At 40.7% G+C, this 27,717-nt stretch overlaps 2 protein-coding genes across 5 annotated transcripts; one reads left to right on the top strand and one right to left on the bottom strand.

The window, feature by feature from the left end:
* The first annotated feature begins 2,799 nt into the window (after positions 1 to 2,799).
* LOC120058643 (solute carrier family 17 member 9-like) lies at positions 2,800 to 10,564 on the top strand. Its single transcript, XM_039007399.1, has 13 exons — positions 2,800 to 2,804; positions 2,922 to 3,119; positions 3,302 to 3,441; positions 3,531 to 3,630; positions 3,774 to 3,898; positions 4,221 to 4,317; positions 4,483 to 4,579; positions 4,738 to 4,825; positions 4,911 to 4,945; positions 9,546 to 9,661; positions 9,805 to 9,860; positions 10,158 to 10,187; positions 10,317 to 10,564. The coding sequence occupies exons 1-13, from the start codon at positions 2,800 to 2,802 to the stop codon at positions 10,484 to 10,486; spliced, it is 1,257 nt and encodes a 418-aa protein (XP_038863327.1). The 3' UTR covers positions 10,487 to 10,564.
* A 6,624-nt stretch (positions 10,565 to 17,188) lies between these two features.
* On the bottom strand, positions 17,189 to 24,253 carry LOC120059231 (YTH domain-containing family protein 1-like). Of its 4 annotated transcripts, none has more exons than XM_039008119.1 (6): positions 23,910 to 24,253; positions 23,406 to 23,430; positions 21,093 to 21,187; positions 19,128 to 20,750; positions 18,825 to 18,869; positions 17,189 to 18,656 (listed from the first exon to the last, which is right to left on the bottom strand). In XM_039008119.1, the coding sequence occupies exons 1-6, from the start codon at positions 23,934 to 23,936 to the stop codon at positions 18,627 to 18,629; spliced, it is 1,845 nt and encodes a 614-aa protein (XP_038864047.1). In that variant the 5' UTR covers positions 23,937 to 24,253; the 3' UTR covers positions 17,189 to 18,626. The 4 variants fall into 4 exon arrangements, with proteins under 4 accessions (XP_038864047.1, XP_038864048.1, XP_038864049.1 ...); XM_039008120.1 differs by having other exon boundaries at positions 21,093 to 21,172; XM_039008121.1 differs by lacking the exon at positions 23,406 to 23,430.
* Between the last annotated feature and the right edge of the window lie 3,464 nt (positions 24,254 to 27,717).

The raw sequence follows: 27,717 nt of genomic DNA, 5'->3' as shown, positions 1-27,717 counted from the left end.
TACTGAAGTATAACAAACATTTCATAAGTGTCAAAGGCTTTTATTGACAATTACATGAAGTTGATGCAAAGAGTCAATATTTGAAGTGTTGACCCTTTTTCAAGACCTCTGCAATCCGCCCTGGCATGCTGTCAATTAACTTCTGGGCCACATCCTGACTGATGGCAGCCCATTCTTGCATAATCAATGCTTGGAGTTTGTCAGAATTTGTGGGTTTTTGTTTGTCCACCCGCCTCTTGAGGATTGACCACAAGTTCTCAATGGGATTAAGGTCTGGGGAGTTTCCTGGCCTTGGACCCAAAATATCGATGTTTTGTTCCCCGAGCCACTTAGTTATCACTTTTGCTTTATGGCAAGGTGCTCCATCAGGCTGGAAAAGGCATTGTTCGTCACCAAACTGTCCCTGGATGGTTGGGAGAAGTTGCTCTCGGAGGATGTGTTGGCACCATTCTTTATTCATGGCTGTGTTCTTAGGCAAAATTGTGAGTGAGCCCACTCCCTTGGCTGAGAAGCAACCCCACACATGAATGGTCTCAGGATGCGTTACTGTTGGCATGACACAGGACTGATGGTAGCGCTCACCTTGTCTTCTCCGGACAAGATTTTTTTTCCGGATGCCCCAAACAATCGGAAAGGGGATTCATCAGAGAAAATTACTTTACCCCAGTCCTCAGCATTCCAATCCCTGTACCGTTTGCAGAATATCAGTCTGTCCCTGATGTTTTTCCTGGAGATAAGTGTCTTCTTTGCTGCCCTTCTTGACACCAGGCCATCCTCCAAAAGTCTTCGCCTCACTGTGCGTGCAGATGCACTCACACCTGCCTGCTGACATTCCTGAGCAAGCTCTGTACTGGTGGTGCCCCGATCCCGCAGCTGAATAAACTTTGAGACGATCCTGGCACTTGCTGGACTTTCTTGGGCGCCCTGAAGCCTTCTTCACAACAATTGAACCGCTCTCCTTGAAGTTCTTGATGATCTGATAAATGGTTGATTTAGTTGCAATCTTACTGGCAGCAATATCCTTACCTGTGGAGCCCTTTTTGTGCAAAGCAATGATGACGGCACGTGTTTCCTTGCAGGTAACCATGGTTGACAGAGGAAGAACAATGATTCCAAGCACCCCCCTCCTTTTGAAGCTTCCAGTTTGTTATTCAAACTCAATCAGCATGACAGAGTGATCTCCAGCCTTGTCCTCGTCAACACTCACACCTGTGTTAACGAGAGAATCACTGACATGATGTCAGCTGGTCCTTTTGTGGCAGGGCTGAAATGCAGTGGAAATGTTTTTTGTGGATTCAGTTCATTTGCATGGCAAAGAGGGACTTTGCAATTAATTGCAATTCATCTGATCACTCTTCATAACATTCTGGAGTATATGCAAATTGCCATCATACAAACTGAGGCAGCAGACTTTGTGAAAATATATATTTGTGTCATTCTCAAAACTTTTGGCCACGACTGTACATATATATTTAAGTAATAAGCCCCGAGGAGGTGTGGTATATGGCCAATATACCACAGCTAAGGGCCGTTCTTAGAACGACACAACGCAGACTGCCTGGACACAGCCCTTAACCGTGGTATATTGGCCATATATCACAAACCCCCGAGGTGCCTTATTGCTATTATAAACTGGTTACCAACAATTAGAGCAGTAAAAATAAATGTTTTGTCATACCCATGGTATACGGTCTGATATAACATGGCTCTCAGTCAATCAGCATTCAGGACTCAAACCACACAGTTTTTAAATATATATAAATTATTTCGATTTGCTTATATTAAGCAAACCAGATGGCACCATTTTCTTGTTATTTTAATTTACGGATAGCCAGGGGCACACTCCAACACTCAGGCATAATTTACAAAGGGAAGCATGTCTATTTAGTGAGTATTTTTACTTAAGTACTTTACACCACTGGGTTCAATATGTGTTTCGGTAGCCTGGTTCCAGATCTGTTTGTGTGATCATGTCAACTCCCTGTCATTCCAGTGACAAGGAGCTGACAGGATAACACAAACATATCTGGGACCAGGCTAGAGTTTCTGTGTGTTCACAACATTCACAATGGTTGTAGAAGCTCCAGTGTGAAAGTAGATTTAGATCTTGGTCACACTTTCAATTAATTTGCACATATTTGTAGTGTTTTACTGCTCTATGTAACTTAACAGAAGTATCTAATATTGAACTAGATCCCTGTTTGTCTTTAAATTAGACATCACATAAAATATTATAAAAAATATTTTAGCTTGCTTTGTCTGCTGAAACTTTTATCTAACGCTGGTGGCTTCATTAAGGCACTTCACGTGATGTAGTCAGAAAAACTGGTTTGCTGTCTTCTCTACTGATACATAGTGCTATTTGCTATTTGTGCTTTTTGAGGTTGGTTCAGATTCAATAATTTTTTTAAACACCCTGAAACTACTTCCTACGGCTATGCTCTATGTCACCTCACGGTCTGCATTATTCTTGAGTAGAATAAATAACCTCAGACCAAGACAAGTAAATGACCAATGGATTATGGTAATTGTAGTTAATTACCACATTTTTATGCGCTAAACTATGCAGAATATTGGCCTGTTGGAAACTACAACTCCCTACTACATCGCACAGTTCAGGCTGGATCTTTATCTCTAGAGAATCTATGCGATGTGCGCATTGAGTTCACAGAAAAAAAAATTGTTGAGCGAAATGGAATTCAAATCATTCAGCTGATGTCGGTCAGTTGTTGTTTAAAAGTTGTTTTAAAAAACGAAAAATAACTGACATTTTGGTTAATCGCTCAGCACTACTGATACATGATGTAGGGGATGAAATGATAATAGGCCAATTATCTGGTTTTTACATATAGTGTCATGTAGATTATCAGTATTATCATCCATCATTACCTCTCCCTCTCTTTCTTGCTATTTGCTTCCAGGCCATTGGCTCAAAAGTGGACGGTGATGCTCTTCTTGGGCACGTGTCTCCTCTACTGTGCCAGGATGGCCATGCCAATCTGTGCTGTCAACATGGCCACCACATTTGGCTGGAGCAAGACGCAGTCGGGTGTGGTAATGGGGGGCTTCTTCTGGGGTTACTGCTTCACTCAGGTGCTGGGAGGTCATGTCAGCGACAGGTGGGTCAACCTCTGGTGGTCTGAATGAGAGAAACAATGGCTACCTATTGGGATTGGGATTTGTATTATTTGATCTTGAGTGATTGCCTGTTATATAATGTCCATGTTAGAAGCTGGAAATCACCTTTCTTGTGTGCTGTGAAGACTGCTCTGACTCTGCTCATGATTGTTTGTTTTGCCAGAATTGGTGGTGAACGGGTCCTACTTCTTGCCACTACGTCCTGGGCTTCCATTACAGCATGCACCCCTCTGTTGGCGCAACTGGGCATCAGTTCCCTCACCTCCATGACGGTGGCCAGATTCCTTATGGGGCTATTACAAGGTGAGAGGGTGGAAACAGAGAAAGTCTCCACCCTCTGTCTCCTCTTTTGGAATGGTTTGGTAACTTTGATAACAGCTGCTTTCCCTCAGGTGTCCACTACCCCTCTTTGGCCAGTCTTTGTTCCCAACGAGTAGATGAAGGGGAAAGAGGCTTTCTGATGAGTACCATGGGCAGTGGCTCTTATATGGGGTAAGTTATACATGTAATAACTGAACACAGGTCTCTAATTATACCAACACCCATCTCTGATTTATAATTTAATCATACATAGCTTTATCTGAAATATGTTCTAAATGCTTCTTCCTCATTGTGCTTCTATGCTTGTGAGTCAGAACACTGATGGTGGGAGGACTGGGGTCCGTGATGTTGGAACGCTATGGCTGGGAGAGTGTGTTCTATGGCGCTGGTCTGCTCTCGGGACTGTGGTCATTGACTGTGTGGAGATTTCTACTGAGAGGTACTCTAGGGTAGCAATATAATAATCTATAGAACTGGTGCTTTGTGCATGAATATATTTTGTTTTAAAGTATCAAAAAATGTGCATTGGATGTGTTGTATGTAATAGTTGTTTCATTGAATTAAGTGGTTGTTCTAGGTTCTAGATTTCATATGAGGTAGGCTTCTATAATATATTTCTAGTTTGAAAGTATCTACAAAATGTAATGCATGTATTATACATGTTAGTTGTTTCACTGAATGACGTGGTTGTTATGTACGATTCATGAGGTTGGCTGCTATAATCATACTGCTTTATATGGTAATGTATGTGTCGGTTGCAGGTCAAATGAACACAATCCAAGTGCTGTCAAGCCATGGATCCAGTTCGGGTCTGTCAAAGAAACGCTGGCTAAAAATGTTCAAACAGCCCTCTGTGTGGTACAGCTCAATTTTTTGCATATGTTGATTTTGGATGTAATACAGTATGGCACGTGGATGTTATGCAAATGGTTTGCAACTTCTTGTTTTTACCTTGATGTTGCCTGCTTGCCTGGCTCTACTGCTCTTTTTGTCTCTTGTTCTCCCTCTTTCACATCTCTTCAGTGCCATGGTCTTTGCTCACCTATGCTTCAGCAGTACTTGTTACACATTGATGTCATGGCTACCAACCTTTTTCAAAGATACATATCCGCACGCCAAGGTATTACACCTTTATCTCTTCAGCCACTTTCTTTACCTTATCCAAAACGCATGTCTTACCTATACTGGCCTTCTTCACCCAAAATAATAAATAGTGTAACCATTGCAGTTTAGTGTAATCTGTATTGTAACTCATACTTCTAATATATGTTATTCCAGGGATGGGTGTGTAACGTAATTCCATGGTTGGTTGCAATCGCATCTGCGCTCTTTGGAGGCATAATTTCGGATCACCTCATTCAGCAGGGTATAAGAATGACAGATTAGAGTACAACATTTGTTTGTTTTGCTGCTTCCTTAGTAAGTTAGTAACAGTCTGTTTTTTGTTCTAGGATTTCGAACATCATCTGTTAGGAAGATGATGCAGGTAAGCTTACCTGGTTTAGAATCGCTAACTTATATTCTTGTGTAACTGAACCCAATATTCAGTGGTTTGTGGACAGAGAGAAAGTACAGGTATGCATAAGAGATTTGTTCAGACAGGTTAGAGCTCCCCATTTTCATGCCAGACAAGGCAATCAGACATATCCTTGGGGCTCAGGCAATTATTTCCCCTGACTAACATACAGTGAGGTCTGAAATTATTGACACCCTTGAAAAAGATTGGCAATAATGACTGTATAAAATGAATAATGAAAAAAAAACAGTAAAAAAATTATATTAATTTAAACTAATACATTTGCTCAGAGAAAGATAATACTTTTTTTCTCAAAAAGGTAGGGGTCAAAATTATTGACACCCTTAAAGATTCTTATAAATAAAGTAGTCAAAGTTTAGTATTTGGTCCCATATTCCTAGCACGCAATGACTACATCAAGCTTGTGACTCTACAAACTTGTTGGGTGCTTTTGCAGTTAGTTTCGGTTGTTTCCGATTATTTTGTACCCAATAGAAAGTAATTTAAAAAATGTATTGTGTCATTTTAGAGTCACTTTTATGGAAAATAAGAATAAAATGTTTCAAACACTTCTACATTAATGTGGATGATACCATGATTATGGATAATCCTGAATGAATCGTGAATAATGATGATTGAGAAATACAGAGGGTCAAAGATCATACCCCCAAGACATTATCAATAACAGGGGATGTTAGCATGTCTTATCTGTGACCCTCTGTAACTTTCTCACGATTCATTCAGGATTATCCGTAATCATGCTATCATCCACATTAATGTATAAGTGTTTAGACATGTTTTATAATTTTGTACAAAAGTGACTCAATAATGACATAAAACATAATTTACCATTCATTTCTATCGGGCACAAAATAATTTTAAACACGATCAAAACGAACTGCAAATGCATCCAACAAGTAGAGTAGAGTCACAAGCTTGATGTAGTCATTGCGTGCTAGGAATATGCTACCAAATACTGAACTTTTGACTACTTTACTTATAAGAATCTTTAAGGATGTCAATCATTTTGATCCCTATGTTTTTGAGAAAAATTATATAATTTCCCTTTTTTGCATACAATATAGCTCAGTATTTGAATGATGTATTTTATACAGTCATTATTGCTCATCTTTGTCAAGGATCTCAATAATTTTGTATCTGACATAACAGGATTAGTTACAGTTCAGTGGCTTGCGAAAGTTTTCACCCCCATTGGCATTTTTCCTATTTTGTTGCCTTACAACCTGGAATTGACATGGACTTTTGGGGGTTTGTATCATTTGATTTACACAGCATGTATACCACTTTGAAGATGCAAATAATTTTTTCTTGTGAGATTTAAAAAACGGAAAACTTGAGCATGCATAACTATTCACCCCCCCAAAGTCAATACTTTATAGAGCCACCTTTTGCAGCAATTACAGCTGCAAATCTCTTGGGGTATGTCTCTATAAACTTGGCACATCTAGCCACTGGGATTTTTGCCTATTCTTCATGGCAAAACTGTTCCAGCTCCTTCAAGTTGGATGGGTTCCACTGGTGTACAGCAATCTTTAAGTCATACCACAGATTCTCAATTGGATTGAGGTCTGGGCTTTGACTAGGCCAATCCAAGACATTGAAATGTATCCCTTTAAACCACTCGAGTGTTGCTTTAGCAGTATTCTCAGGGTCATTGTCCTGCTGGAAGGTGAACCTCCATCCCAGTCTCAAATCTCTGGAAGACCAAAACAGGTTTCCCTCAAGAGTGTCCCTGTATTTATCGGCATCCATCATTCCTTAAATTCTGACCAGTTTCCCAGTCCCTGCCGATGAAAAACATGGTGGTGTTGGATGGTGTTCTCGGGGTGTGAGAGTTGTTGGATTTGCGCCAAACATAGCGTTTTGCTTGATTGCCAAAAAGCAACATTTTTGTCTCATCTGACCAGAGAACCTTCTTCCATATGTTTGGGGAGTCTCCCAAATGCCTTTTGGCCAACACCAAACGTGTTTGCTTATTTTTTTCTTTAAGCAATGGCATATTTTCTGGCCACTCTTAGGTAAAGCCCAGTTCTGTGGAGTGTACGGCTTAAAGTGGTCCTATGGACAGATACTCCAATCTCTTCTGTGGAGCTACGCAGCTCCTTCAGGGTTATCTTTGGTCTCTTTGTTGCCTCTCTGATTAATGCCCTCCTTGCATGTTCCATGAGTTTTGGTGGGTGGCACTCTCTTGGCAGGTTTGTTGTGGTGCCATATTATTTCCATTACTTTATAATGGATTTAATGGTGCTCCGTGGGATGTTCAAAGTTTTGGATATTTTTTTATAACCCAACTCTGATCTGTACTTCTCCCCCACTTTGTCCCTGACCTGTTTGGAGAGCTCCTTGGTCTTCATGGTGCTGCTTGCTTGATGGTGCCCGTTGCTTAGTGGTGTTGCAGACTCTGGGGCCTTTCAGAACAGGTGTATATTTACTGAGATCATGTGACATATCATGTGACACTTAGATTGCACACAGGTGGACTTTATTTAACTAATTATGTGACTTCTGAAGGTAATTGGTTGCAACAGATCTTATTTAGGGGCTTCATAGCAAAGGGGGTGAATATATACAGTTGAAGTCGGAAGTTGACATACACTTAAGTTGGAGTCATTAAAACTCGTTTTTCAACCACTCCACAAATTTCTTGTTAACAAACTATGGTTTTGGCAAGTCGGTTAGGACATCTACTTTGTGCATGACACAAGTCATTTTTCCAACAATTGTTTACAGACAGATTATTTAACTTATAATTCACTGTATCACAATTCCAGTGGGTCAGAAGTTTACATACACTAAGTTGACGGTGCCGTTAAACAGCTTGGAAAATTCCAGAAAAATATGTCATGCTTTAGAAGCTTCTGATAAGCTAATTGACATAATTTGAGTCAATTGGAAGTGTACCTGTGGATGTATTTCAAGGCCTATCTTCAAACTCAGTGACTCTTTGCTTGACATCATGGGAAAATCAAAAGATATCAGCCAAGACCTCAGAAAAGAAATTGTAGACCTCCACAAGTCTTGTTCATCCTTGGAAGCAATTTCCAAACTCCTGAAGGTACCACGTTCATCTGTACAAACAATAGTATGCAAGTATAAACACCATGGGACCACGCAACCGTCATACTGCTCAGGAAGGAGACGCGTTCTGTCTCCTAGAGATGAATGTACTTTGGTGCACCAAGTGCAAATCAATCCCAGGACAAAAGCAAAGGACCTTGTGAAGATGCTGGAGGAAATGGGTACAAAAGTATCTATATCCACAGACAAAGATCGTACTTTTTGGAGAAATGCCCTCTGGTCTGATGAAACAAAAATAGAACTGTTTGGCCATAATGACCATCGTTATGTTTGGAGGAAAAAAGGGGATGCTTGCAAGCCGAAGAACACCATCCCAACCGTGAAGCACGGGGGTGGCAGCATCATGTTGTGGGGGTGCTTTGCTGCAGGAGGGAGTGGTGCACTTCACAAAATAGTTGGCATCATGAGGCATAAGGACAACAAAGTCCAGGTATTGGAGTGGCCATCACAAAGCCCTGACCTCAATCCCATAGAAAATTTGTGGGCAGAACTGAAAAAGTATGTGCGAGCAAGGAGGCCTACAAACCTGACTCAGTTACACCAGCTCTTTCAGGAGGAATGGGACAGAATTCACCCAACTTATTGTGGGAAGCTTGTGGTAGGCTACCCGAAACATTTGACCCAAGTTAAACAATTTAAAGACAATGCTACCAAATACTAATTGAGTGTATGTAAACTTCTGACCCACTGGGAATGTGATGAAAGAAATAAAAGCTGAAATAAATAATTCTCTCTACTATTATTCTGATATTTCACTTCCTTAAAATAAAGTGGTGATCCTAACTGACCTAAGACAGGGAATTTTTACGAGGATTAAATGTCAGGAATTGTGAAAATCTGAGTTTAAATGTACTTGGCTAAGGTGTATGTAATCTTTCGACTTCAACTGTATGCACGCACCACTTTTCCGGGGGGGGTTTATATAATTTTTTGAAACAAGTAATTTTTTTCATTTCACTTCACCAATTTGGACTATTTTGTGTATGTCCATTACATGAAATAAAAATACAAATCCATTTAAATTACAGGTTGTAATGCAACAAAATAGGAAAATGCCAAGGGGGATGAATACCTTTGCAAGGCACTGTATCTCTTGAAATGGGGAATTTAGAGTTAAAGTGGCACTCCAGTCTATTTTTCACCTTCTTTATCACCTGATTTACTTTACAAAAGGTAAGTCATGACATAGCACAAGTGGGGGGTGTGCTTTTCCTCTTTAGTTTTCTATTGTTCCTCAAGCAATGGTGAGGCTGATGACATCACAGATTCCCATCAAAATGCCTTACTCCCTTGAAGTTTGCATTTGTGTCTAAAAAACACAATTTTGTTCAAAACATTTTTTTTTTACCCTTCAATGTGTGTAGTTTACTGTCTTTATACTTTGGTTATCGCTTTTCAACAGTAAATGTTCACAAATCGCTAGAGGACATCTTTAAATAAGTCGATCAGTGTGTTTCTCTCTCTCATACAGTTCATGTCCATGGGTGTGTCCAGTGTGTTCCTCCTGCTACTCTGCAGGCCACTCTCATTCCCTTCCGCTGTGATCTTTGTCTCCGCTGCTGTGGGCCTGGCCACCTTCAACAGCAGGTGTGTTTCTGTGTGTGTTCATGTAACATTATTCAATCCACATAATAGAGGTATACCCGTATTACTGGATGAGAAGGGTAACTTCTCATCCAGTAATAGAGTTATTAGTATACTAACCCATTGCCATTGTCCCCATGCGCTAGTGGTGTGTCTGTGAATGTACAGGACCTTGCCCCATCGTGTGCTGGAGCCTTGTTTGGTCAGTTTGTTTTTACAATTTTAAAATTGAACCTTTATTTAACTAGGCAAGTCAGTTAAGAACAAATTCTTATTTACAATGACGGCCTACACCTGCCAAACCCGGACGTCGCTGGACCAATTGTGCCCAGCGTCGTCCGGGTTTGGCCGGTGTAGGCCGTCATTGTAAATTAGAATTTATCTTAACTGGACACTGTCAGTGTCTTTGGGTATCATTGTCTTCCCATTCCATTTGTTCCATTTTGATTGACAAACAAATATTTTGTTCCCAAAAATGTATATATTATTTTCTCCACAGGATTTATGAATATGTGTGGGGCTTTCACAGGTAGGTATTAGATATCAATCCCCCATGTATACTGTACATCAGAATGATATAATGCTCACGGTTAAGTGTATTATAGGCCTATGTACTGTATTTGACTGTGTAAATGAGACCAGTTTGTGTATCCCACAGGTCTGGTGCTGGTCTATGTTTCTGGATACCTGATTGAGGTCACAGCTTCCTGGGGTTATGTGTTCTCACTCATCGCAATGGTGAATACCATAGGCCTCGGAGTATTCCTCATGTTTGGAGAAGCCAACCGTGTGGACTTGTGGAATTTGTCCGAAGTCACTCGTGTATGACCCACACAAAGACACTGCCAATAACTTAGTGTGTATATCTGTGTAGGCCATAATGTCAGTCTAACAAAATGGTTTGTGAAGAGGATTGTAGGCCTAACTACAATAGGCCTATGAAAAAATGACTTGTTTCTGACATGTTTTAAATTACGCCTTCGTGCACCAGGTCTGAGAATAAGATGGTTTAAAATATTTATAATTCTATGTTGCTTCACTTGGTAGAACTTTGAAAACATTATCTATTGTCCCTGAAATTGAAAAGCGAAACAAGACAACAGTAAACATGTCATCCCCCACGAATGATGCAGCGACCTCCATTGGGCCAATTGAGATATCTTGTGTGACTAACACATTTTAGTTGACCACAGATTAGCTTTTATATATCTAACAATGAAAATAAATGTCTTCAAAAATGGAAGGCAGTTAGCCTGGGTACCAGTCCAGGTCTTGACATTCAGGTAAATTTGCCAGTGGCACACCGGGCCAGTACCAAGTGAAAACTACCTGCCTGAATTTTAAAATAACTGACCCAGGCCAAGATATCAGGAAAGGTAAGTTATGCACCCAGAATTTAAATCTGGGTGATTTCACGTTTCATTTACAGTTTGGGCAAATACCTTATATTAAAGCCAACCATAAAATCTGATATTTATTTACACTGATTGTTTGGAAAACAAAAATAAAACCATGCCCCCTCTCAATGATGACATATAGCCTATATTAAACCATTTAAAATGTAATATTCCCCTCTAGAAATTTGCCTAGTAACATATTGATGAAAAGCAATATCTTTAGATGGTCCATATGATCAGGCAGGTGTGCTATTTTAGCAATAAGCATGATCACCTGTCTGACGCAGCATCAAGGCTATATGGCTGAAGCATGGGGTTGCTCCTCTGCATGGTTTACCCCAAAGGGCTAATCATTAGTTATGTCACAGACTAAATATGATCTTGTTGCTTGTATAATGTCTTTAAAAAAAACTCCCACTGGCATTCATAAAATCATGTAATTGTTATGTTTATAAATTGTGTGAATTGTACAGTTAATAGAGGCCTACGTAAACACATGCGAATGGCTGACGCGCTTCCCGCAGTTACTTTTTTTTATTGTCATGACAGATACAAAAGATTGTAAAACGCTGCCAATTGGGGTTGAGAAATAAATGATAGCCCTGTAACGCTGGGATCCCGCTCTTTCACTAATTTCCATCAAAACTGTTGTATTTTCCAGAGATTGCATTTAAGATTGTTGCCCAGAGACTGGGTTTATTAGAACAGATTTATTTCTGCGCAGCAATCAACGGTGTCCAGAGTTCTGCGCTCTTGCCACCTGACAGTTGATATTCAACTAATAAATAAACGACATTGCTCATGAACAGCTTCGGGAATTAATCAGATTTTTAAACAATTATATAGGCCTAGACTACAGCATAGAATTATTACAATATTGATTTTTGTATTTAACCAACAAGTGATTTGTGTAAATAGGCTAATGTTCATGTATTGACAAGCAAGCAGCTCCATAGTGTAGGCCTACATGGTCCGTGGACCTTACGTAAACCTTTATTTGCTAATAATGACATCGCTATGTCATTGGACAGGGGATGGACAGGGAATGCTTTGACATTATTGACACCGCTTGGAAGCAGGTTGATAACAAGTGTGAAGCGTCAGCTGTTGGGAAGATTGTGAATGTATGAATACAAGTAGCTTATATAGCCTATATATTTTTTGAAAATGTAGTCTACTGTCCCAAGCGGGCCATATGAAAGCTTGATTAACTGGCCAGGTCAGCCGGTAGCCCTGAATGTCGAGCTTTGCAGTCTCTAGCTAAACCACTCCTTATATAGCTTATACTCCATGTCATGTGCCAAATAAAAAACGCCACCTGCTGGACAAGACAGATTTTGTGCCGAGTTATCCCTCTCACTTAGCCTATTCCTCTCTGGGGGGACTCACAAATATCAGTTAATTACTATAGCTCCCGCCTTGGGCCAATTAGTGTAATTTTGTAAATGCCAGATTTCAATGGCAAAACGCATAATTCACCGACCTTTCGTAAACATCGGGCCAGTGCTGTCCGAGATATCGCGTGTGACTAACAGATGGAGACCGATCCACAATCCCTCCCCGATTTCACCTTGGGGGACAATAAACAGAGCTAGTAAAAAGCAACTTTACGGGCATCAGTGCAGTTTCAGCACCATAGCCAGTGGTGAGTGGCTATGGTAATGACAAATCAGCAGTTGCGACACGTCATTCAGGGCCACCTGTTTTGAGCCCCACCTGTTTACCCCCCCGCCCCCCCAAAAAAATATATGTATATATCTACCGTAGCTTTGATGGGACTGATCATGTCAACATCATACTTTCAAATTCTTAGCTAGCAAGCTAGACAAGCAGTCATCATCATGAATCAAGTCGACAATGTACTGGCAAATCCTTTCAAGCCTTGTCATATGAAGAGAAAGTATAGCTAAAACGTAGCTATTGGACATAAACAATACACAACACGTTGGAAATCGCAAATTCAACAATAAGTGGTTTGGAAGGAATCAGTTGCTATCTGCAAGCGTTTCAAAGCAATAATGAGCCTGCTATTCAGTGGAGTCGGTGTGTGGTCCAAGTCTGTGTTTAAGGATCAATTTTCCAAGTTTAAAAGGATAAACATTCACATGCAACACCATGGGCCAGAAAGGGTTGAATACATTGGCCATGCTGTCAATACAGCATGACTTCTGCCGAGTTCAAAACAACTGGAAACTTGGAACTGGGAAATCTCAGACTTCAGTGAGTTCAAGACAACTGGGACCTCGGAAAAAAACGAGCTCCAACTGGGAAAATACGTTTTGAACAGTCATCCAACTTAGAATTCCAGGTTGGGAACTCCGGCCTCTTTCTAGAGCTCTGACCTGAAGATCACTGATGTCATGATTCAACTTTGTTTTTTTCCGAGGACCCAGTTGTCTTGAAAGCACTATAAATCCAGAGAATGCCAGACTTTGATGACACGGTTTGATGACAAAATTTGCCACAAGAAGGACCGCAGCACCACCTTCCTGTTCAAGTGAGCACAGCACAAGGTCAGTCCAAAAATGTATTGTATGCTGCTGCATAAATTATGTAATATGTCAGGGAGATATGTATACTGTAGCTAAGAAAGTAATACTAAGGCTACTAACAGCTTACTACACAACATACACTATGTGCCTCGCACTAATCATTTGGCTCCTTTCACCCTCATATAGCCTATAGCCTGTTTAAGAGAAATGTAATCATCTAATTTCGTATGCCCCCTTTATTTATCATACGATTCTGACTTGGTGTACAGGTATAATACTGTAAGAACGGTCCATGTTCTGAATTCTGTCGCTGTACATTTCAAAAGTGCTGAACAAATAGTTGTATTGACTATATCCGACTGAGTTCGATCATTGTCTTAATCGAAATTACGGATTGTCTCTTATCCCATAGTTTGTACATCTCAATTGTCACTAGAAGCCATATTTGTGTAAGCAAGTCAGCCATATCATCTATGTTTTTTTAAAAGGCTGTAAATGAAGCTGAATTAACTGTTTAGCAGCCAGACAAGGCTCCGCTGATAGCCAGGTGTAGCAGTGGTAAGGATTCACTCCATGGAGCTGAAAAGTAAGCTCTCCTGTTAGGACAGCTTTATGTAGGCCCTAACAGTTGTGGGCACTGATTGTCACCGTTATAATGCAATTACTGTATTGTTTAGTTGTGTTGTGTAGTGGCTTTGCTGGCATGCATCTACAATTCCCCCCCCCCCCCCCCCCCCCCACTAAAAATAACATGCTAAAATCGCAACTGCAAATCAGATATTATGTATTATGGAAACACTGGAAGTGAACAGTACGTTGGTTAAAATTTCTTTCTGCAGATTACTTTACTGCAGAAATATCCAAGGTGTGTCCTATTCTCAAATATGAATAGATCATCATGATTAGGCAATTCTCATTTGCTGTGATGAAGCTGAATGATGTCTGTGTGTACTGCTGCTGTGCAGTGTGAAATATTGTGCAGGTTTAGTGGGGCGGCTGATTTATTGTGCAATAATGCCCCATTCTGCAAAATGTCAACTGCTCAATTCAAAAACATTTCGCTGATGAGAATCTGGTCGGTTTATGGTGGGGGGAGTTTGACCCTGTCCTGTCCATGACGTCAAGCTTCCTCGATCTAATCCTCGAGCATTGCATTCAATAAGCAGACGTCTTGGATGGGAAGAAGATAAGGAAATCCTGCTAGATTGGTTCAGAGATGGTGAAAACAAAACAAGTGGACAACTGTTTCGGAAAATCAAGGTTACTATGTAGGGCAAATGTATTTCAACCGGTGTCCTTTCTCGCTGTATGCGGTATCACGGCTGGAGCGGTGCTGATGATGCGGACGCCTGATGCCTGGACCATTGTTTTAGGCCTAGCCTGTTAAATGTAGGCTATTCTATAGCCAAATACGGACAACATTTCATAGGCTTATGGCTACTACTACATCATTCTTCTGATCCAAGGGTGTACATTGACAGTGAGTTCTTGTTTGAAAAAATAACTTGCTAATAGGAGTCAGTGCGTCAGATATGGAAACGAATGGATGCTTCTGTTGATAATGCTTCTGGAATGATAGTGGCTCCCTGTTGAAACTGGACCAATGTGTATGGACACTGATCGGTGTTTTTTTCTGACACTGTGGATCCATATGAGATCGGATTCTAGGCTATACCTACATCAAATACATTTTAACAGCGTGCGCCAAATGCTATATCGACGTTGTTGTGTAGATATGCCTTTGTGATCCGATTCAACTTTACATTCCTGACGAAAAGGTAATGAGGTAATGGTGATCTGGAAACGGTCTTGCTTGTGTTTATTGGCCTTATTCCAGGGAATCAATTAATCTGTAATCTAGGTACATTTATAGGGAAAATTTGGATTACCGCTTTTCGTGTTCACGGCAGACCTTGATTTAATAACAATACAATTAAGGCACGCGGTGAATGCCAAGAGAGGAATCACCTTAACGTCGATCCAAATCATTAAAGTAATTGTATTTTTAGGCAATAACAAATATCAACGTAGTTAGCCTACAGTGGTGAGAAACCTAGCCTACTGCAACTATGAGCTCTTGGGATGAAACACTGGACAAATAGGTAAAGGTAAGGTCAAATTTGACCTCCCTATTTTAAGTAAACAGATAGCCTTGGTTTGATGTGCTGTGAATTATGTACAGTTCTGTTTGTTAAATAATAAAGACGTTTTGGGGTTTGGACTATGCCATTGGTTTCAGCAGAGAAATGTTTTTGACCCAGGTGTGATACAGTTGAAGTCGGGAGTTTACATATACTTAGGTTGGAGTCATTAAAACTCGTTTTTCAACCACCCCACAAATTTCTTGTTAACAAACTATAGTTTTGGCAAGTCGGTTAGGACATCTACTTTGTGCATGACACAAGTAATTTTTCCAACAATTGTTTACAGATAATTTCACTTATAATTCACTGTATCACAATTCCAGTGGGTCAGAAGTTTACATACACTAAGTTGACTGTGCCTTTAACAGCTAGGAAAATTCCAGAAAATGTCATGGCTTTAGAAGCCTTTGATAGGCTAATTTACATAATTTGAGTCAATTGGAGTTGTACCTGTGGATGTATTTCAAGGCCTACCTTCAAACTCAGTGCCTCTTTGCATGACATCATGTGAAAATCAAAATAAATCAACCTTTTATTTATTTAATTTCACCTTTATTTAACCAGGTAGGCTAGTTGAGAACAAGTTCTCATTTACAACTGCGACCTGGCAACCTAGACCTCAGAAAAACATTGTAGACCTCCACAAGTCTGGTTCATCCTTGGGAGAAATTTTGTGGGGGTGCTTTGCTGCAGGAGGGACTGGTGCACTTCACAAAATAGATGGCATCATGAGGGGGGGAAATTATGTGGATATATTGAAGCAACATCTCAAGACATCAGTCAGGAAGTTCAAGCTTGGTCGCAAATGGGTCTTCCAAATGGACAATGACCCCAAGCATACTTCCAAAGTGGCAAAATGGCTTAATGACAACAAAGTCAAGGTATTGGAGTGGCTATCACAAAGCCCTGACCTCAATCCTATAGAACATTTGTGGGGAGAACTGAAGAAGTATGTGCGAGCAAGGAGGCCTACAAACCTGACTCAGTTACACCAGCTCTTTCAGGAGGAATGGGACAAAATTCACCCAACTTATTGTGGGAAGCTTGTGGTAGGCTACCCAAAACGTTTGACCCAAGTTTAACAATTTAAAGGCAACGCTACCAAATACTAATTGAGTGTATGTAAACTTCTGACCCACTGGGAATGTGATGAAAGAAATAAAAGCTGAAATAAATCATTCTCTCTATTATTCTGACATTTCACTTTCTTAAAATAAAGTGGTGATCCTAACTTACCCAAGACAGGGAATTTTTACAAGGATTTAATGTCAGAAACTGTGAAAAACTAAGTTTAAATGTTTTTGGCTAAGGTGTATGTAAACTTTTGACTTCAACCGTATGTCAACATCCAGTATACTTTAGGCACCACTCTCTCTTATCTAAAAGAATAAGAATGGGTTTCCCCCCAAAGGGAAACAGGGTTACAAAGGGAAACATACTTAGATGCAGACGTGATACCTTTCACTCACAATGGAACAAACCAAAAACATTTACAACAGATAGTATACCTTTAATAATGACCATGATCAAATCTAAGAATGTGATAGTGACCTTTGATACAATGCATATTTAATTCAGGAGTGACTTAAACATTTGTTTTCTACGTTTATTTTCTTAAAATGTTCATATATTATCATGAATCACTTCCAATACCATTATATAAATCTGACTCCCTCAATCACACTCCCTCTCAGTCTTTCACACTTGCATACGGACATACACAGTACAGCAAGCCCCCAAAAAATTAAGGAAATCACACAGATACCATGAAGACCATTCTCTGGGTTTTCATACACTTGACATTAAATCAGTAACATTAATTATAAGGATACACATTTCAGGCGTTCTCAATTAGCTTTGCCAGTACATTAAAGCTTAACATTTCTGAGGATGAAGTGGAAGGGTTATAGAGAGAAAAATATCAACATTTTAATTCTGTATGGAAATGACAAGGCGCAGAAACAAAATGACAGGCCAATCTTGAATTTAAAAGCAGTACATGCTACATTTTGTCCCCAAAATGACTTAAACAGGGACCCCCATTGTTGGAATGACAGGGAACAGAGAAATGCAACAGATATGATAAAGGAAAGACATGATTTAAAATAAGGGAAAAGACAATCGTATTGTCCGGCTAAGAACCTGAACTGAGTATGTTTGCATTTCCACCCCATCAAAAACAAAGAGAGAGACCTCCCTTGAGAGGGGATGTTCTAGACATCTTTCCTTTGAATCTTTTTGCTGATACACTTGAGGTACAGTAGAGCAAATATCATTTAATTGACAGTGTTGTCAGTAAGAAATGTTAAGGCTCCACTAAGCCAAGTGATACATTTTTAAACTTTCACTTTATCCATAATATCAATCAGTTGCAGAAGCTTTTTGGATAGACAATCTTCTACCATCCACAAACCACCCTCAGATGGACAAGGGCAAAACAGAACACTTCTTCTGATTATGCAAAATAAAACTGTTCCATGTAGTTATCAAACATTTGTCAAGATTCTGTTGTCACGTTCACTCTTCCTAAATCAGAACAAGCAATACAAGCACTTAAAGTTTCTCCAACACTCACACCACAAGTTGAACAGTCACTGAATATCAGCAGCATGTTTTTTAAAGACGTGCAGATAATTGTTAATCATAATTAAGGATGTGCGTGTGGGGGTATAACAAATAGGAGACCAGGGTTAAAATACAAAATAAAGAACACTAAAAATGATGAAGCAATTTGATCTGTGCGCACAACTTGTAGACTGGGAACCAGACCAGGAGCAAGGTGGCTCAAAGTTTGATGTGGGCCAAAGTCATCAAAATTAAATAGAAAAAGAAATTTAAGTTAGAAATTTCTTTATGTCCTCTTGTTTTTTTATGATCTAAATTTCAATATGTCCATCCAAGTACAACCGTTGATCAAGCTATAAGGAGTAGTCTTCTATTGTGGTTTACTTCGGTTTTGGTGTTCCTTGGTTGGGGAGGGGAAGAAAAACAAAATGGTTATCATTAGAAAACGGTTAATAAATTAATAATCTTCCACCCCACAACCATGGTATATTATTTCCTTAGAGACATAGTGTAGAATGTCGATGGCCAGAAGCCAAATAGAAGTTACATTTTAGAAAAGTTTCTTTACCTGATCAAGTCGGGACCCTCGCTGTATTGGAATTGGCTCATAGGTCTGTTGAAAGAGAAGAGGAATTTCGTTATGGTTACACCTCCTGCACAAAACGCAATAAAATGGCAGCAAACAAATACAAAACAGTAGACATTTCGCTGTGATAGGACAAAATAAGAAATACAAACTCAGGTTTGCATCCCTATGTAAAGGAGATGTTTGTTCTGGTTTATGGACCATTACAAACATTGACGAAACCCATCCTTAATTAATGATCAGTTCAGGATCTTTGCGATCAACAGGAGACTAATGATTGATTACCTTTCTGACAACCTCCTCTTCCTCCTGTCTCTTCTCATAGTGGGAGAAGTCATCAAAGATGGAGGTGGTGTGTTTGAAGCCCACAATGATCTTCAGCACTTGCTTGGCCTTCTCCAGAGGGACCTCCTGAGTGTCCCTAGAGTTGGTCACCGGCTTGTTGTCGTTGTTCTCCAGCCTGATGTGCCTCAGCTGGCTATTGGGCACGTCCTTCACAAACAGCCAGTCCACATCAAACTTGCCTTTCCACTTGTCCTGCGCCCAGACGCCAGCACTGGTGCCATAATCCACGGGCGAGAGCATCTCTGCCACGCCACAGAAGTGCCCACTGCCATTAACACTGAACAGCAGATAGACAGGGCCTTTGGCACTGATGGCACGAAAGGCTGAGTCCAGACGCTTGTTGCCGTGCTCTGTGCTGCACCAGATGGAGTACTTTATGGAGCGGTGGATGTCGTCCTCAGAGTAGCTCTTGATGATGAACACGCGGCCGTTCTTCAGGTTCCAGTCAAACTCCTTAGGGTTGTAGCTGTGGGCAGCCCTCAGGTTCTCCAGTACAGGGTGGTTCTCTAGACCTGAGCCAGAACCTGGAGGAACACCCCCTCCATTCCCAACACCCCCGCCACTAGAGGAACCGCTGCTGTCCATGCTGCCCCCGCCGTAGCCCGGATTACGGTTGCGCGGGGCAACCCAGCGGGTCTGAGGGGGCGGGCCTAAGTTGTGGTTCTGGTATGACTGTGGAGGGGGCGGGCCCATGGTCATCTGCTGCACAAGGGACTGGGCAGATTGAATGGACTGCTGAGGGGGAGGGGGGAGCCCGTGGGGAAGGTGGGCATGGCTATGAGAGTGGAGCTGCTGATGTTGGTGGTGGGGGGGCAGCGGAGGGGCCACTTTGCTTATAGGCCCCTTGTTATCCCATGTCCCAATGTCCATGTTGTGTTTGATGGGCGGTGGTGGCAGAGCTCCCCCCATGGGCATGCCTGGCTTGGCCTTGGCCTTCAGCAGCTGTGGCTTGGCTGGTTTGCTGGCAATAGCGGCCCAGGACGTGGGCTTAGGAGGGGGCATGCCAATTGGTGTTCCACCGTTGCCTGTAACAACAGCCTGAGCTACAGCACCACTACCGCCGATCACAGAACTCACGCTCTTCACACCTGAGCCACTGCCAGACACATCCCCACCCATCTTCAGCCCCAGCATCCCTTGTTCAAGGCTGTTCATACCTGGTGCCTTGCTCAGAGTGTCACTGTGGAACCCTGTTTGGCCATCAGGGACTAGTGTGCCCCCCAGGGAGCTGGGAGGGTAGCTGTAGCTGCCCCCATAGGCTGAACTCTGAGTCTGCTGGCCTTGAGACCCACTGGTACCCCAGGCGGAGAAGGCCGGGTTCTCAGGGAAAAAGTTAAACCTATGCGGGTAGATGCTGCTGCCAAGCCCCCCAGGCTGGCCAAAAACAGTGTCATGCATGAAGTGGTGGTCTCCATTGCTGAGGGGCGCATAGGGAGTCAGGTAAGGGATAGGGGGGTCGCCACCGGTGGACCAAGGGGCCTCGCTAAGAGGGTAGGGAAATCCAATGGAGGGGGCATAGTAGCTGGACAAGTAAGGGTCAGTCATGGATTGGTAGCTGTTGTTCTAGAAAACAGAAAAGGAGTGTAAGTACAATTTGTTTTTTAAATCCTGACACATTAAACTAAATGTCAACAACATGACCTACCACCACCAATACTCCAATGACCGTTAGCTTATACCCCAACAACCCTGATTTTAAGACTTAAAAGGGTATGCGTGCAGTACTTAGACATCACACATCATCTGTAATGATGTCAATGGAGTAATAATATCTGCTAACAAGGTAGCCAAGAAAACATCCATCCTCCTGTGAGACAGTATTGATTTGTGGTCCTCCCCTGCAGCCAAGTTGAAAAATATTCTATCATGACAAAGATACACACCATTATTTCAAAAGTCACTCACCTGATTGGATTGGCCAGTGAGATAGGGCTCAAAGTCATTATCATGGACAGTTTCCTTCTGGTGGAGTGAGCCATTTTGCACTGAAACCGGAAAGACTGATAGTAGGGTTATTTATCACTGTCAAATCAAATTGTATTTGTCACATGCTTCTTAAACAACAGGTGCAGACTAACAGTGAAATGCGTACTTAACAATACAGACAAACACACAAGTCTCCCTCCTTAATTCACCAAAAAACAAGACATGATTATTGTATGCCTGCCCGAGAAGACCATAGAAATCTGATGTTAGCAATGTTGTTCTGTAGTACTGTAACACTTCAATAACAAGGCATCACTGAAATCATGTCAAAGAATCTGGTGTGTTGACCGTTAGCTAGACTATTTGCGAGAGAAAATTATACTTGGGTCATATAACCGGGGTTACTTCAGTAAACCTCCGGTAGCAGCTGCAGTGCATTCAGAAAGTATTAAGACCCCTTGACTTTTTCCACATTTTGTTATGTTACAGGCTTATTCTAAAATTGATTAAATCATTTCCCCCCCTCAATCTACACAATACCCCCATAATGACAAAGCGAAAACCGGTTTTTAGAAATGTTCGCAATATATACATAAAAAAACAGAAATATCTTTTTTACATAAGTATTCAGACCTTTGCTATGAGACACTATATTAAGCTCAGGTGCATCCTTTTTCCATTGATCATCCTTGAGATATTTCTACAACTTGATTGGAGTTCACCTGTGGTAAATTCAATTGATTGGACATGATTTGGAAAGACACACACCTGTCTATGTAAGGTCCCACAGTTGACAGTGCATGTCAGAGCAAAAACCAAGCCATATGGTCGAAGGAATTGTCTGTAGAGTTCCGAGACAGGATTGTGTCGAGGCACAGATCTGGGGAAAGGTACCCCAAAAAATTCTGCAGACCAAGAACACAGTGGCCTCTTCCATTCTTAAATGGAAGTTTGGAACCACCAAGACTCTTTCTACAGCTGGCCGCCCGGCCAAACTGACCCATCGGGCGAGAAGGGTCTTGGTCAGGGAGGTGACCAAGAACCCGATGGTCACTCTGACAGAGCTCCAGAGTTCCTCTGTGGAGATGGTAGAACCTTCCAGAAGGACAACCATCTCTGCAGCACTCCACCAATTAGGCCTTTATGGTAGAGTGGCCAGAAAAGGCAACTAAAAACTCCCAGACCATGAGAAACAAATTCTCTGGTCTGATGAAATCAAGATTGAACTCGTTGGCCTGAATGCCAAGCGTCACATGTGGAGGAAACCTGCCACCATCCCTACAGTGAAGCATGGTGATGGCTGTATCATGCTGGGTGGGATATTTTTTTGCGGGGGGGACTGGGAGACTAGTACGGATCGAGCGTAAGATTGACGGGGAAAAGTACATAAAGATCCTTGATGAAAACCTGCTCCAGACCACTCAGGACCTGACTGGGGCGAAGGTTTACCTTCCACAAGGACAACGACACTAAGCACACAGCCAAGACAAAGCAGGAGTGACTTTGGGACAAGTCTCTGAATGTCCATGAGTGGCCCAGCCTAAGCCCAGACTTGAACCAGCAACACTCCCCATCAAACCTGACAGAGCTTGAGAGGATCTGCAGAGAAGAATGGGAGAAACTCCCCAAATACAGGTGTGCCAAGCTTGTAGCGTCATACCCAAGACGACATGAGGATGTAATCGCTGCCAAAGGTGCTTCAACAAAGTATTGAGTAAAGGGTGTGAATACTTACGTAAATGTAATAATTCCAGGGTTTTTGTTGCAAAAATGCCTAAAATACTGGTTTTGCTTTGTCATTATGGGGTATTGTGTGTGGATTGAGGGAATAAATAAGAGAACATAAATTATCTTTCCTACACAGATGATAATAAAACTGCCTGATGATCTTCTGAATTTCCCAATATGTTTGATGCATTTCAGTCACTTAAAACCATACTTCTTTCAAATTAAAATACTGTAAAATGCACTGTCAGACTGATTTGTAAGACTGTCATAGCCCCAATTAAAAAGGTAAACATGGTCCGTTGATTTCATCACCTTTTTACATGGTGGGGTCGTGATTTTTTGTATTTATATCAAAATAGGGTAGCAGGCCAAAAAGGTTTGGGAACCCCTGCCCTAACACGACTTGACTTCATCTTTGACCAATGTTACTGTATTGCAAGAGCCAGCATTGTATTTACACCGCAGGTGCATTGTTGGCAACTCATGTCTGTGCTCGCGACCCGCCACCGGCTGAGCAGTCATCGTCTAGCAAAGCTACTATAACGTTAGCTACAGTGCTCTTACCTTTAGCGTCTTGTCCTTTTGAATTCTTCAGTCCCGTGTAATTGGTTTAAATGTAAAAAATAAAAAAAACATTTTAGCATTCTACTTCCTACCCAAAAATACACGCGCACTGAAAATTAGAAGTTCGCTTAGCTACATTAGCTGGCTAGCTAACTACAGATATAAGGCTCAATCTTTGACATAGCGTTAGCACATATGAAAGGGGTTAGTTATCATAATATTGGGCGTCGTTAATTCTGAAAACGACTTGCTAGCGCTGGTTAACCACTTTTGCAACAGATTAAAGTTTTCCTAACAATCGGAAATGCAGACTTTTAGCAAACCACATTGCTAAATGCTAACTACCTAACCATTACTCCATTTGAGTAAACGTTAGCTAGCTAGTTGGTAGCATCGCATCTCTCAGCAATGGAAACAGGGATGGATTGGACGCATAACCCCTTTTATCAAATTTAAAGGCCTTCTTGACGCTGAATGGATATATTCCCGGCAAAGCCTGCCTACCTGAGGGTCAATACTTGTTGCAGACATAATTCATGAAGCAAGCCACTGGATTTGTGTAGAAGCCTTTCAATTAGACGTCTGTTCTCTCAAAAACTACGTTTTCTTCGGATCCCAGTAGACTAACGTTAGCTAGCTTGCTAAAAGCACGTTTTTTTAATTCTAGATACTACGTTACAGTCAGTAGCAAGCTAGCTCCACTGTTCAATTCTGCCAGTCCCCATGCGTTTACTTAAATCCAATTTGGAGCTGTTCCGAAGGGTCCACTGTTAAGAGTTTATTTGAGCTTCCCCCCCTCCACCAAATTTCATTTACTGTGCTTTGATGGCCCTATTCACTTCCCCCACTGGCAGGTTCATCCGGGGTCTAAATGAAGGGGATTGACGTCAGCGGCACAACAGGCGCGGTGCGTCAAAGACCAAACGTCGGAAGTAATTCATCTTCAATGGGAGCACCGCGGTAGTCGCGTTTCAATATCGACTGTGATTTTAACCTTCTGCCGCGATGACGAGCCAGCGCGCTAACCAATCGAACGGAAGAGTGATGGGGAACGTCCAGAAACGGGCAGAATTATTTGGGGCTCAATCTACTATATTCAAGGTAAAGCTTTGATTATCAAATAAAAACGTGCTAGAGAAATAACTCTATTGCAATTTAGATATACATTACGATATTATCTTGACGACTGCAAGTCACTTGAGTAGGCTTACGTGTGCACCAAAGGCATGGGATAGTCTACAATCCAGGCTTCATCTAGATATGTTAGTGCCATTGAATGAATTTAAAACGTTGATAGAAGACTGTTACAGAGGATTGTAAATGCTTCTTTTAGGCAGAATCATGTTGTATTGTATTGTTGTATGTTTTAATTATGTAATGTATTGATTGTTGCTGCCTTCTTGGCCAGGTCTCCCTTGAAAAAGAGACTCTGGGTCTCAATGGGCTTTTCCTGGTTAAAAAATATATTTTTGTGTTTAACCTTTATTTAAGTACTATGAGACAAAGTGTGAAACAGTGCAGTGAAGCAATTTAGTGAGTTGTTTCCTTTCACACTTTTAAAATTATGCAATTATTCTGTTGTGTTTCTCTAATTGACCGACAAACACTTTGTTATAAGTGCTTAATAGAGATACTGTATCATAGGCTCTGAGTACACTACAGCCCTGCAATACTTATATCATATTCTGATTTGATGGACTGGACTCTGAGTTGAAAAGATTTGAGCAAATATTGAATAATATTGAGTGATACTCACTGACCAACTCAATGATTAACATTGGGTTGGTAGCCTAGTGGTTAGCGGCAGGTAGCCAAACCGAAAGTTTGCAAGATCGAATCCCTGAGCTGGCAAGGTAAAAATCTGTCGTTCTGCCCCTGAACAAGGCAGTTAACCCACTGTTCCTAGGCCGTCAGTGAGAATAAGAATTTGTTCTAAACTGACCTATCTTGTAAAATATAAAAAAAATATGATTTTTATCAGTAGTAAGGAAAGTAAATTAGTAATATGACACTAACAAAACACATTGCACACATTAGCTAAAAGACAAGTGCTGTTTATTTCAACAAAATCCACTTAAAGATACATTCAGAGCTTTTTTCCAGCAGTGACATCTACATTCACAAGAAATTCAGAGGTAGGCCTAGGAGATGCTTCCTGATTATATCTTTAAGATTTTTGATTTTTACATGAACCACTGACGTTAACTTATTTCTATCACAATATTGAAGATTATTTACTAAATGTCTTTATTTTCCTCTGGTGTCTGGAATCAGTACATTCTCATGTATGAACTACTGTACTGTACTGTACTGTACTGTACTGTACACACACACACACACACACACACACACACACACACACACACACAGAGAGAGAGAGAGAGACACACACACACACAGAGAGAGAGAGACACACACAGACGGACACACAGACAGACGCCTTCACATACACTACCGTTCAAAAGTTTGGGGTCACTTAGAAATGTCATTGTTTTTGTCCATTAAAATAACATCACATTTATCAGAAATACAGTGTGGATTTTGTTAATGTTGTAAATGGCTATTGTAGCTGGAAATGGCAGATTTTTAATGGAATATCTAATTGCAAAAGGGTTTTCTAATGATCAATTAGCCTTTTAAAACTATAAACTTTAATTAGCTAACACAACGTGCCATTGGAACACAGGAGTGATGGTTGCTGATAATGGGCCTCTGTACGCCTATGTAGATATTCCATTAAAAAAACAGCCGTTTCCAGCTACAATAGTCATTTACAACATTAACAATGTCTACACTGTACTTCTGATCAATTTGATGTTATTTTAATGGACGCAAAAATGGCTTTTCTTTTAAAAAAAAGGACATTTCTAAGTGACCCCAAACTTTTGAACGGTAGTGTAGGTCCAAATCCTAAATTGAAATCTGTAGACATAACTTTGATAAATTGCACGTGACTGTAATTTTCGTGCAAATCTCTCATTAACATCAATGTAGGACACACAATTATATGATTCAGTCCATATTCAACTGTTTGCATAAATGCTTATTTTTACAGAGTGCCATTATGTCATAATACAACAAATACTATTTCCTGTACACTGATACATGTTATGTCAGAAGTATCAGTAGTGTTTTGAGTGTACCTGTTTTGACCTAGCCTGGGTGCCAGTCTGTTTCTGCTCTCTTGCCAACTAGGAATAGTAATGCCAAACAACTTGACAATGACAATGGAGCAGGCAAAAACACAAACAGATCTGCAGAGGTGTAAAGTAACTAATTACAACTACTCTCATTACTATAATTGAGTAGCTTTTCCAAGTACTTGTACTTTTTTTGGTATTTTTTCAAAGTCAGTAATTTTACTTCTACTTGAGTAAAATGTTATATAAGAAACAGTACTTCTACTTGAGTAGGTGAGTGAGTGAGTGAGTGAGTGAGCGAGTAGGTGAGTGAAGTGAGTGAGTAGGTGAGTAGGTGAGTGAGGTGAGTGAGTGGAAAGAGGGGGAGTGAGTGTGTGTGAATGTCACCCGGTCCCATGGACAAGTAACAAGTAACGAAGGGGGGATGAATGGGTGTAGGATTAGACATGTTTATTTCTGGAGTCTGAAGTATATTGAAGTCTGTCAACTTTATTGTTTAGGCACTTTATTTTGTATTGCTTTTTAAAATCATAAATACACTTTGAATGTTTGCTTTATTTTCTAATATTAATAGTATTATTTTGACAAATCCTTAGTTTTTTTTACATGCAGATGTGCCTTGTTGCACTGAACTTAGTTCCTAGTTCCTTGCACTGAACATTAATTTCCTCTCTTTCTTTTTAAATGTAATTCATGGAAAAGATCATGTGTAACAACTTTTAGGTAACCTTAGCGAAATTAGCTAAGTATCAAGTCAATGTTTTTATTTGAAAAGTCACTTCTTTATTTTTACTTACTTTTATTTTATTTTAAATTAGCTACTTTTTTACTTTTACTTGAGTAGTTTATTTACACCAGTAATTTGACATCTACTTGAATAAAATGTCATTAAACTAACAGTGCTTCTACTTACTCAAGTAAGTATATAATTATTTCGGTACTCTTTCCACCTTTGCAGATCTGGGATTAAGCTAGTATTGACCATCATTGCATTAAACAGAGAACTCATGCTGGTTTACTCTAGTATGCATTAAGAGTGCTGGTAGGCAGAGGAATTATATTTTGTGAGCATTGTGGGAATGTCTTCTGTTTCACTGACTGGATATATTCCACTCTCTTGTACCTCTTCTGCCCTCCTTGCCTGTCAGTCATTTTCAACCCACTTGCAACCT

This window comes from Salvelinus namaycush, chromosome 14 (genome assembly GCF_016432855.1).
Source record: "Salvelinus namaycush isolate Seneca chromosome 14, SaNama_1.0, whole genome shotgun sequence".
NCBI classification, from domain to species: domain Eukaryota; kingdom Metazoa; phylum Chordata; class Actinopteri; order Salmoniformes; family Salmonidae; genus Salvelinus; species Salvelinus namaycush.
Note: the sequence above shows the minus strand (reverse complement) of the source record. Positions and strands in the feature narration are given on the sequence as shown.

Excerpts from the sequence above, each read along its gene's own strand:
- LOC120058643 (XM_039007399.1), top strand. Across the intron at positions 3,120-3,301 it reads GGAGGTCATGTCAGCGACAG|AATTGGTGGTGAACGGGTCC; the intron begins GTGGGTCAACCT and ends TTGTTTTGCCAG. Across the intron at positions 3,442-3,530 it reads CCTTATGGGGCTATTACAAG|GTGTCCACTACCCCTCTTTG; the intron begins GTGAGAGGGTGG and ends GCTTTCCCTCAG.
- LOC120059231 (XM_039008119.1), bottom strand. The coding sequence starts at position 23,936 with ATGTCTGCAACAAGTATTGACCCTCAG. Across the intron at positions 20,751-21,092 it reads TCACTGGCCAATCCAATCAG|AACAACAGCTACCAATCCAT; the intron begins GTGAGTGACTTT and ends TCTGTTTTCTAG. Across the intron at positions 18,657-18,824 it reads GAGGGTCCCGACTTGATCAG|GAACACCAAAACCGAAGTAA; the intron begins GTAAAGAAACTT and ends TCCCCAACCAAG.